We start from the raw sequence: 12176 nt of genomic DNA on the forward strand, positions 1-12176 counted from the left end.
GTAGGGATATTAACTGACATTTCCAGCAACATGTAAAGGTATAGTTCCCCAAAGCAAATTCAGAATCTTCTCACAAGATGAAGGATAATTGGAGACATCACAAACAAAAATCATCAGATGCTCATCTCAAAATAAGGGTGCTATGCCTTTGGCATCAACTCTCTTAGAAGAGAATGAGTTTCTTATATTTGGAAAGGAAAGATCTCATTAAGAGAGGGGATTCCAGCATAGAATTAAAAATTGAACTAGAAATTTTCTGAATTATAGAAAACGGAAAAGAGGATAGACAAATAAGACCATGGGAATAACTAATTTGTGGAATTTCAAACTAAATATGAATATACAAAAATGAGGGGACTGACTCACCTGGATTTATCTTAGCAAATTATCCTGTCATTTTCATAGCAGCACCATATGTTTTCTTTATCACATTTACAATTTAACATTTATTTGAATAATTATGTGACATACCTGTGTCCTCCATCAGATTTCAAGCTACAAGAGGTCAGGAACACAATCAAATTTTGTGCAGCATCATTACCTGAGCATCTAGCACAATATGGGATGCTTATAAGTATGTATTAAATGATGAAATAAAATATTTCTAGAAAAATGTCAGTATGTCACCCCTACTGTACCACAGAAGAAAATAACTCTATATAATAAGATTCATTACTATGAAAAATGCAATTCGTAAGTTAGAGGCAGAGCCAGTCTACTAACTATGATAGCTTTTTTGTGTGTGTTCCTTATGACACAAACATATATTTTAATCAGTATCTTAGGACCTGGTACTGCATCAAAGTGTTTGTTTCCCCAATGGCAAAATGTACTACTTAATGTTTGCCACTGACAGGATCCTCAAAATTTCCCTATTGAGTTGCCTATGCAAATCCTCTCTCATAAATCTCCACAATCTCCACAATCCACTAGTCAAATTATGTTTGCCTGGTGTTTCTCTGTAAATCCTGCAAGTCTTTCTGTATACTGTCCCCCAAACTGATGGGAAGTTAATCATTCTGTAATTGCTTGCTATTTCATGTCCCTATCATGAGTAACGTTGCCATGTTCTTGTCCTCAAACACCTGATTCTTACACAGCCAACTCCTAGAGCCAAAAGGAGCAAAGACAGAAACTGATTGTTGCACAACGTAAAATGGCAGAATTCTCTCACATAAAAGTCGGCTAGTGAAAAGGCAAGAAATGAGCTAAACAATGCATTGCCTTGATACATATTTATTAAATATAGAAAATTAAACTTGCATAGGAGAGAACAGGCTTTTTTAATGTGTTAAAGATTCAATTGTTTTTGTCTTTTGCCCTTTTCCTCTTCCTCAAGGACGTAAAGTGTTTCTCTGCAGTGTCTTTTAGAAGGCAATTAATTAGGCATTCATTACGGATCTCCCAAAGATATATTTCTTTTTCAAAACGAATCCTTACTTTAGAAAATATTTGGTAATTTAAACAATGGACCAAATATTCAAGTTCTAGCTTAAACATAGATATACCTATGCAAAGCACATGAGCAAATGGTAAGTTATGATGCATATGCTTAAAATACAGTAAAATCATACACAAATATGAAGTCATAATCTTGGAAAATCACCAAAATATTGATTTTTAACTTTTAAAAAAAACAAGGAAGACATTTTCTCCTTTAAAATAACAATTATAAATACAGGGCACTTATTTATCTAACTCCTCTTTGTTAGTGCTCTTAAATGATCTGTAATTGAACAAGATTCATGCCATGATACTTACCCCAAGGCCATTTTTATTTGACTTCATTTTGAGTTATAGTGAAGTTAGGAGAAAAAGGTGTAGCCAGAGAGAAAGACTATGAATATATTTGTATCTGTGATTTTAGAAGCATATCAGCCACACAATTTGTGCTCTGAACTCTAATTGCTAAGAATCTATACCATGTTGTAAACAAATAGATGAAACCTATGGGTCAGATTTTCTTCTATGAAGCTCAATCATTATGCACATGGAAAGTGCAAGGTTTTAGATCCTATATATATTTCAGATACTTTAATGTGTTGATTCAGCCTTAATGGCAGGGCCTGGGATTTTGTTCTCACTTTAGTACAGCCAGCTAGGATTTTAGTGTTTATAGAAATAAAACATAAAAAAGTAATATTTCCCATGACAAACATCAGAGACTTGGATGCTTACAAGTTCAAATTTTTAAACATTTTTAAAATACTTTAACAATTTTTGTAAAACAGCTTTAACTTCTGAATAATGAAAATCTTACTCAGAAATGACTGGTACATTTTTAATGTACGCACAAGAAAAACCTTTTTTTTTTTTTTGCAATATTGTAAGAGAAAGAAAAAGCCAATTTTTAGTGTGTAAGAATGCTAAATTTAAGACAATTATTTGGTGCAACTTATTTGCATTTGTGTATCTTATAGGACCTCCTGGTTTCTGCCAAACTTGACTATTGAAGCAAAAATAATAAATCTCTTGTTTGAAAAACATACATCAAGTTGGAGATGAGAGCTTTGTTTTCTCTTTTGCAGAAAGTCATGCATACAAGGAAGAGGCATATGGAACTATTTCAAGAGCTAAATCAGAAATTTCAAACTTTGGACAGATTTCGGGATATACCAAATACAAGCAGTATGGTGAGTATGCTTTGCTTCACTGCCTGAGTAGAAGATACATGATACCAGATATCCCTGCCTTCCAGGACCTCCCAATCATGGGAACACAAGACAAGCTTACAAAGAAAAAAAATATTATAAGGCCCCCAGAATGCACTGTGGAAAGTCTACCAGGACAAATTAGGAATGACAGAATTTTTTGGCATTTTATTCATATTTCAAATATCCTCATTTATAAGCTCTAATCAGAATTAGCTATATATCAAACCTATATTGGCTTCATCAGCATAGGTTTTTTTTTTTACTAGCAGAGTTAAAATTAAAATTAAGGTTTTGTTCAAATATCGCTTTGACTTAATATTTTCATTTTCATGTGACTGTCTGACATAAATGCAATTGTTTTATGTATATGAAGTTGTTACCTGAAACCAGAGTGATAGTTTTTTTTTGTCTCCAGGAGATTTACTCATTTTGGGGTAAGAATTTTCATACACACATCAACACTGGGGACTCTGGTTATTAAGTGTGACCATTCTCTTCTCATTCATTCACACTGTTACACAATCTTAGCACAGGACTTCATCAAATAAAATAACTTTGTACAATTACTATGTTTATGGCATAGTCATAGCTTCAGAGAAGGTTACGTAATTATAAGAACACTGACCCAGGACTCTAGAAGTCAGTATACTAGTCGAAAACTCAATCAAGAACTATCAGATCTTAAGCAAGTTACCCAACTCAGGTTTCTAAAGTTCAATTTCACCCTCCTAAATGGAGCATAGAAAACAGTAATTAATATATATCTTCAGTCGCTACAACACTTTCAAAAACAAGTAGGTTAGGAAGTACCTTCTAGGTTAGGAAGCTGAAGCTCAGCTGTAAGACATAGAGCTGGAACTGCCATCTGACAGGAGCTCTTCTCCTCTGCCCAAATGTGGGGCTCTTTTCTTTGCCTCATACTCTTTGCAGCCCTTGGATGTTCCTTCTTCTTTTCCAGACATCAATATATATATTGCTCTAAAGTACATGACGTTTTGTCACCTTCTTAATCTAGTGATTCTTCCTTATTTATGAGATTTAGGCCTAGCTTCCTGATTTGTAATGTTAGCTTCTGAAGAGCTGAAGAGTAAGACTTTATATATCTTTATGTTTTTCTTTTATTCCTCTCAGTACTAGTACAAAACTGGTTGTGGTAAGTTATCAGTAAATGGCTGCTATTGACTTATAGCATGGCTATGATCATTCAATCTGTGTTTGTTAAATGAAAGTTATCAGAAATATACACTTTAACTCTTAATTAGTCTCTCAATAGTTTCATCCTCATCAATTTTTCTCCTTGAAGTAGGAATCATGTATTATTTGTTATCACCAATCAAATGCTAGGCATATAGAAGACACTTCATTCATGAGTGGTTCTTTCTCATCTACTCCTCTTGATAGAAAGCTATCAATTTTTAGCTAGCATGCAAATGAGAATTATACCCTTAAGATTAGACCTAAACACATTAGCTACTCATTTTGAAATATTGAAAGCTAACATTGAAATAATTCAAGAAACTTCATTGCTTAAAAAAAAGGAGAGGGTTATATTTACAAATCTTAAAGTCTTATGCAAGAGATACAGCTGGCTAACTGCTATAATATGATTGTAATTTCCCCGTGTTGTATGGTCTGGGTATTAAATCATTAATGGCACAACTATCTGTATCTCAGTTTCCTGACAACCAAAATAGTCTACTAATTATGCAACATCTCTGCAGCAGCATGCCTTTTCTACAAGAGATTTATAAATATTTACCATTTGGGAGGTTACGAGTGAGGAGGATAGAGTTGTCATTGCTGCCTGACTGTCATCCTAACTATCTGAAATAAAAAAATGCAACTTCCTTATTCAGTTTTGATTAATAATGAGCATGAGTGAGTTCATTATCCTTAATTTAGTCACATAATTTGTAGTGGCACATTATTAATGAAAAATTACATAATTGGCTGGAGAAATACTTTTTAAAAATCTCAAATAAAGGGGTTTTTCTTTCTTTTTCTGGGCTGCTAACTCACAGCACCTGCCTAGCACAGCAAATGTTGGTAATTATGTAGAATAATAGAATTTAGGAAATCAAAGGGAAACCAAAAAAAACCATTTAGTCGATTTCTTTGCTTCCAGGCAGGAAAACATTTAAATCACACTAAAAAAGAGAAGGCACTGATATCCAGAGAAGAAACTATTTTACTTTGTGTGTGTCTTACAAACTATTCAGTAGAGATCTCTTCCCCCCGCCCCCCGCAAGTAGCTTTTGCAAATCTTACTCTTTTAAATAAGCATACTCTTTTGCTTTGTATCCAAATATTGATAGGTTGGAAGGAGGGAATGAAAGAACAGAGAGAGGAAGGAAGAAAAAAAAGGAAAGGAGAAAAAAGAAAAGGATAGATGAGTGGAGGGAGGGAAGGACTTATCCACAAGTGGACAGCTAGCATGCTCCTGGATCCATGAACTATGGGATATGCTCAGGCAGCCCTGCTATATTTTTGGGTGGCTCTGAACTGTGTTTACCTAACATTCTATTTCTACTGATGCAGCTTAAGACCAAATTAGCACTTTGGGAAGCTTCATGCACATCGGCTTATATGGAATTTATAATTTTTGAGCCTTTAACAAATATGCATCTGTTTAACTACAGCTTCTTATTCTGTACTCAAGTGCAAAACATAAATAAACAAACAAAAAACAGCTGCATAAATTCAGGGACTTATACTAACTTTGAAATTTTTATCCTAAGATTCATACCTCCTTTGAAGCTTTTCCTTGCACCTCCAGCTCTCACCACCAAATTCAGTGATCCCTTTGGACTGCTCCACAGTTTATCATTTACTTGGACCATCGACAATATTACACTTTTCCATATAAGAGCCTGTTATATGTGCCTTTCTTATCACACCCAACACAAAGGAGAATGAGTTGCTCGTAGGTACAATGCACTGACCACCAGGTCCCTCCCTGCTCCCTGCAGATCTTGTTCCCACTCAGACTGCTGGGTGCAGTAGTTTTTTACCACCTAAAGGGCAGGGGGCCTCTGACCTAAAGGGCATCCACACATTTGTGAACAATGATGAGAACACCAGTTGAGCTGGGAGTGGCTTGAGATGCTAAAGATCAGCAGCAAGCCAGCCTCATGAATTAATGTATTACCAGCTAATAGAGTTTCTCAGGAAGTCAATAGGTAGTGGCAATAATACCATTTGAATTTAGAATATAGATTTTTGACGAAGTTTAAAATTGGCCATTTTAGTTCATATATCCACAATGCTTGATCTTTGAAATGATGTCTGTTCCAAACAAAATGGAGCCCCTAGATATTCCAAGCAAATGAACTAACACTTTACATACTCTGAATTATTTCAGGATTGAACTAATTGGACTTTCTGTTGAACTAAGGATTTCCAGAATGTTCCTTTAGACACAACCCTCGTCTATGATAAATGAGTCCATCACGGATCTGATTGAGCAGATTTTGAACCAGTGAGCCTTTCAGTTGATGTGTGATGATTCAGTTGATTTAGGTCACCATAGTGACCCTAAACATTCAATATCCCCCTATTGCCTACAAAATAAATTCCAAATTTTTCTGTACCCAGGCATTCAGAATCTCTTATGATCTGGCTTCCACTTCACCTTCTTTTCTGCCATTCTTTTTTATGCAAACTAAAATAAATAGGTCACTGTTCGCATGCTTTTCCCGTCTCCATGATCTCTGGATTTTTACTTCCCAGTGTGCCATTCAGCCACCAGACCTCCAACCACACATATGTGTTCATCCCCAAGCCCATCTATTCTGGCCCTAATGTCACTTTTCTCAGGAAGCTTTATGTGTTCCCCATTAAAAAAAGCCATCTCTCTACCCTTCTCTGAATTCCCATTGCACTTTTCCTGGATGATAGATACACATATTAACATCTTTTAACCTCAATTTAACTAAACTATTCTGCAGTAAGTATGACTACCATATAGTGAGTGTTTATTAAATTCTCCTGGCATTATTCTAGGTTACCATACTTTTTTTTTTTATTTTTGCGACCCCATATAGGCATTGATCTACACATTCTGCCAACTCTTTGGCCCACAGTACAAAGCATATCTCTGTTTTGCAGATATTCAGGTTGAGGTCCAGAAAAATGAAATCAATTGTTCAAAATCACATTTATCTGAAGTGGAGGAAATGGAATTTGGAACTGCATGTATCAGACTTTAAAACTTGAGCTTCCTAGTGGGCCATGCTGATAATGCCTTTATCCTCCCTGGTAGCTAAGATGGTGTCTGGCATAGAGCAGCTGATAAATTATTGATTGAAGGGAAGCAGACAGAAAGAGAGGAAAGAAAGGAAGGATAAGGTAGAGGGAGAGCTACAAGGCTATAGTTCATGAGACTTCGGAATATTTCACTAAAGAAGAATTAATTAATTCCCTGCCCACATCCTAAAAATTAACCTTTCATTAAATGTTTACTATTAACCTTTCTTCCCCATATATTCTCAGGAGTAAGGTTAATCAGTGCTGAAAACATCTAATGCATTAGACATTTTATTAATTTCCTATTATGATAAGTGTGTTTGTTGTGGTTTTGCTTTTTGGTTTTGGTTTCTTTTTTTATGTTGCCCAGGCTGGTCTCAAACTCCTGGGCTTAAGCAATCCTCCTACCTCAGCCTCCGGGGTAGCTAGGATTACAGGCACACACCACTGCACCTGACTTAGGTATGGTAAGTATTTCTACAGATTGTCTCTCTTTCTTATCCATAGTTTGAGATGTTGTTTAATATATATGAATGGAATTCAGATAGTAATTCAAGTACCTATTTTATGTTCACTTGGTAATTGATTATAATCAGTTAAAGACCAGATTTATGGAGTAGGGAAGGTGACATTCAACAACTATAATATTCTCAGGAAACATGACATTCCATAATGAAAAATAAAAGGAAATTGGAATATAGGTTTCTAAGATTATTTTGATAATTCTGAGAAATAGAAATCGAGAGCTAATAGAAATTAAAAGGCAGTGATTTTCAGGAGGGAAGTATCTTTCAAACTTGATATAATTTATTGGGATACAATTAAAAGTAAAAAAGCATTTAGAGAAACAGTTAAATTTTATATAATAATTACTAATTTTAGTGAATCCTGTATTCCACAGCAAATAAACCCCACAAAACAAGGGAATATAGAAGCATTCAAATATTCTAAAATGTTAATTTGCTTGAGAAAATCTAGCCATAGTGATCTATATTTTTAATGAAATACTGCTAGCTTCAGTAACTTTTTATTATTAAATAATATGCCCCATAAAACCTTCTCAAATTTGTTAATATCACCAAAACTTCTGTCAGAATACTTACACTTTCTCTAATTTAGAGAAGGTATTCATCAGTTTGTTCAATGAAATAAAACTAAAATCAAAACTATTTCCCACAGTCGGCCATTTTTTCAAGTCATCTCTGCATGATAGAAACTGTATTAAGATTACGCACATGCGGCCAGCACAGTGGCTCAGGCCTGTAATCCCAGCACTTTGGGAGGCCAAGGTGGGCCGATCATGAGATCAGAAGATGGAGACCAACATGGTGAAATCCTGTCTCTACTAAATACAAAAATTAGCCTGTAATCCCAGTTACTTGGGAGGCTAAGGGAGGAGAATTGCTTGAACCTGTGAGGCAGAGATTGCAGTGAGCTGAGATGGCACCACTACACTCTCTTCCCAGAAACTTCAACTAGCGGTGATCCTGGTCATCACATAAATGACTCTCCTTCCCTTTATTCTCAACAGGAAAACCCAGCACCAAACAAGAATCCATGGGACACTTTCAAAAACCCCAGTGAATACCCGCATTACACCACAATCAATGTCTTAGACACAGAGGCAAAGGATGCTTTGGAACTGAGGCCAGCAGAGTGGGAAAAGTGTCTGAATTTGCCTCTGGATGTGCAAGAGGGTGACTTTCAAACAGAAGTTTAACAATCAAAATGGACTGAGTTGGAGACAAAACATTTATTGCACTGACACTTAAGACTTGGGAAGCCTGACATTTCTATCTGGACAGTGTGACTATCTTATGTCAGGACCTTCATGTGCCAAACGTCAGTGGTGTTTTCATATGGTAACTTCTCACTAGTCAGGCTAGTAGAGAGATGACCAGGTGTACAGTTCTGACCATCCTGTGTTGTAAGTACCTGTGGAATGGATTTGTAAGGTAATCTTTATAGATAAACCTCAAGCAACGATTCATGTTGTAACCGCTTCATATGGTTTAGTTTTCAAAAAACTTCACCATGAAGCACAATGTATATATTTATGCAGTTTTTAAAGTTTATAACAGTCTGTTTGGCCATTACTACACTTTTTACTTTATAATATAAAAGCAAAGTTTTTGTCATTAAATGAATGTTTGTTGAGCTACATTCTTCATTGCTTTAAATGCAATAAAGTAATAATCTCACTTTTATATGAATAATATATTTCACATCTTTATTATTGCAGTTTTCTCTGGAAAGCTCTGAGAAGCTTTCTCTGCTGCAGCTGTGTATAAAATATTTAAAATGTTGTATGGTGTAAATAAACTTTTGTCTACATATCAGTTTTTTAGTGCATTTTATTTTGGATTTGTTGAACAGAAATTTACATATTTATAAAGGTTTTTTTCAATACAGATACTAAAAATGTATTCACAGTTTTAATAGCATACCATTATTACTCCTTTGAGACTAATGATTTCTCAAATGTAATAATAGGTTTGTATAGTACTTCTGTATTTTCTACTCATTCCTTCGAACAATGTACCATGTAAATGGGGCTTGTCAGAAATCTGCTGCCATCATACTCTTACATAAATATTATGTTTTTTTCTATCTTGTGACAAAAAGAGAACTAGTAGAAAACAGTAAGTTTTTATACAGAAAATAATACAGGGAAAATGTTAATTTTAAGTCATGAAGTTTACTGCATGTTCCACAAAGGAAACTACTCCTACTACAGTTCATCACATACAAAAGTAACTTATTCAGGACCTTAAAATTTTTTATCTGTATAGTCTGTAGCAGAAGGAAAATGGGAGTGGATGTATTTGGTTGAATGATTTGTTTCTGGTTTGAAAGTGGAAGCCTGAGGTGAGCCAAATGCACAAACAGTCCCTAGTGTCCTCTCGTGTTAAAGCCACACTGGTAATTTATCTTGTTCCCTCAGATACATTAAAGGAAATGCCACAGGAAGGATTTTAGCAGCTTCTTGGTCATTTCAGTGATTTGAGATGTTTTTTAGTCTGAGGCAAGTAAAGGCAGTAGAGAGGAGACTGGGGTCTTCAAAGTTCCTAAAATGTTTATTCAGATTAGTTTGTGGTTCAACCTGAGCTGTGTGGTCTTCTGTGGTCTGCCCAGAATTCAAGTGAATCAGTTCCTGCTCTTCACGACCTTGGGGATCCGGCACTCAGGCCATGAGGCAGAGACTATGGTGCTTCAACATTCAAGTGCGCCTCTAAGCTAGAGCCTTAAAAAACCACACAGCTCAGGCTGAACTCCTGTCAGATACTTATAATGTTCTCAATGTCAAGATGTTAAAAGTATATTTTTAATCAGATTTTAAAAATAAAAGCAACATCATTATGCAAAAAAAAGTATAACATAACTAAGGACTGATTTTTCAATAAAATAAATTTTATGCTAATTATAATGTAATTGTATAGCCTATTGAATTTATAAGACCATTTCTTGATAGGAATAATATTTGGTAAATTTCTCCCTCTCACTCATTCTCTCTCTCTCTCTCTCTCTACCTATATACACATATACATACACATGTGTATATGTATATATGTACATATCTCTATATATATGTGTACCCATTCACTCACACACACACACACACACACACACATATATATATATATAAATCCATAATGCTCAGTTTCATCTCCATTACCTATAACTGTGAATGTAGACCCTGTATGCGGTCACCCATTCCACACTGTAAAATCTTGAAGGAATGAAACACACTAAGCATATGTTTAAAAACATATAAATTCAATACATTAGACTAATATTTCTTTTACAGATTCATTGCCATAAAATCTTCCATTTTTTTCACTTTGATTTTTTTCTTTAGTTCTAGTAGCTCCATGTTAGATTTATATATGAAAGCTGACCAGAAATTGCACACTTAAAAATGTTCTAGTGGATTTTTTGGTTACTCTAAGAAGAATTTTGTGCTGTGGCAGTGGTGTTTTTTGTTTTTTAAAATCTACAACAAGAAATGCAGGTGGGTAAGTCTCAAGGAATAATAATTTTAAGGAAGATGTCTTCTGCTCCACTCCTTTTAAGTGTCCCCTGAACTCCTCTCTCTGTGTGCGCACAGACAAAAACACAGCACACACACACATACATGCACACATTCTGCCAAAGCTGAGTCACAGCTGTCCCCTTAGCGGGGGCATATATATTCCAGTCCTGGGCAGTTCCTTCACGGCCCACAGCACTGATGAGCGGCCACCTTTGTGCCCTTCAACTAGAAGTTCTTCCCTTTCCCCTGTGTCTAAATTTTACTTGTGCTTTAAGGGACAACTCATATTTCATTTTCATAAAGTTTTTCATAACTTTCCTCCAAGCTAGAAATAATTTCACCCAAGAACTCTTATGCCACTGTTTCTGTACCTCACTTAGGACTTATCAAATATTCTATCTTGTTATTTATATGCATTTCTGTTACTCGCTGGTGGACTCTAAGTGCCTAGAGGGCAGGAGTCATGTCTGATCCATTTTGTATTTCTTAGGGGGCCTAGCACAATAATGTTCACACAATAAATGTTTGTTGAATTATTTGTGGAATTTATTTTAGTATTGCTTACAGTCATACACATCAAGTCCCACCCTCACAAGTATTTTGTTGAACAACTCTTATGTGTTTATTCCTATGTTAAGCAGTTAGGATACCATCAGATCTCTGAGGCAACTCTCAATCTATTGAAGATATAAGATACATATGTGAAACAAGGAGTGATATTTAAATATGAATAAGTCCTTAATACTATATATTCTTTCTTTTTGTCTTTAAGATTAAGATATGGAGGAAGATTAATTATGATAAAGAAATGGAGGCTCAGAAAAGTTTAAACATCCACTGAAGATCACCATAAATAAACTGCACCCCAATATTAGAGCCCAGGTTTCCCAACTCTTACCTTAGAGCTATTTTCATGACACCATGGTATTTCTATTTTGTTCATCTTAAATTATTGAAGTCCCCAAATAAACAATAACAAGTTCTATGGAGACATTCTCAGGCAAAGAATAGAGGTATAAAATTGAAAATATGCATTATCTTTCATGGTGGTGATAAGGTTAGTAGCCGACTGTAGCCAAAAAGCATAGCTAATCCAATATACATTTCACGCCACTTGAATTTTCAAATTGTCTTCAGGCTCTGTGTAAAAACTCACAGCCAATTTTTTTTAAGTTGTGGTCAAAAAACCATTGGTTCAGAAAGTTGAGCTTAGTAAATTTTGAACCATCCTCATCTTTAGTTTT

The 12176-nt window shown here is 35.1% G+C and overlaps 1 protein-coding gene and 1 long non-coding RNA gene across 8 annotated transcripts in view; one reads left to right on the forward strand and one right to left on the reverse strand.

The window, feature by feature from the left end:
* ADGRB3 (adhesion G protein-coupled receptor B3) overlaps positions 1 to 9233 on the forward strand; it is a 771381-nt gene extending 762148 nt beyond the window's left edge. For all 7 annotated transcript variants that reach the window (XM_078369486.1, XM_002746712.7, XM_008994633.5 and 4 more), the window contains 2 exons: positions 2529 to 2633; positions 8431 to 9233. In XM_078369486.1, the coding sequence (XP_078225612.1) occupies positions 2529 to 2633; positions 8431 to 8619 (294 nt within the window). In that variant the 3' untranslated portion in view covers positions 8620 to 9233. The remainder of the gene's footprint in view (positions 1 to 2528; positions 2634 to 8430) is intronic.
* The window catches only part of LOC128931785 (uncharacterized), a 285583-nt gene that overhangs the window by 53446 nt on the left and 219961 nt on the right, over positions 1 to 12176 (reverse strand). The window lies entirely within an intron of this gene.

Source organism: Callithrix jacchus, chromosome 4 (assembly GCF_049354715.1).
Source record: "Callithrix jacchus isolate 240 chromosome 4, calJac240_pri, whole genome shotgun sequence".
NCBI lineage: Eukaryota > Metazoa > Chordata > Mammalia > Primates > Cebidae > Callithrix > Callithrix jacchus.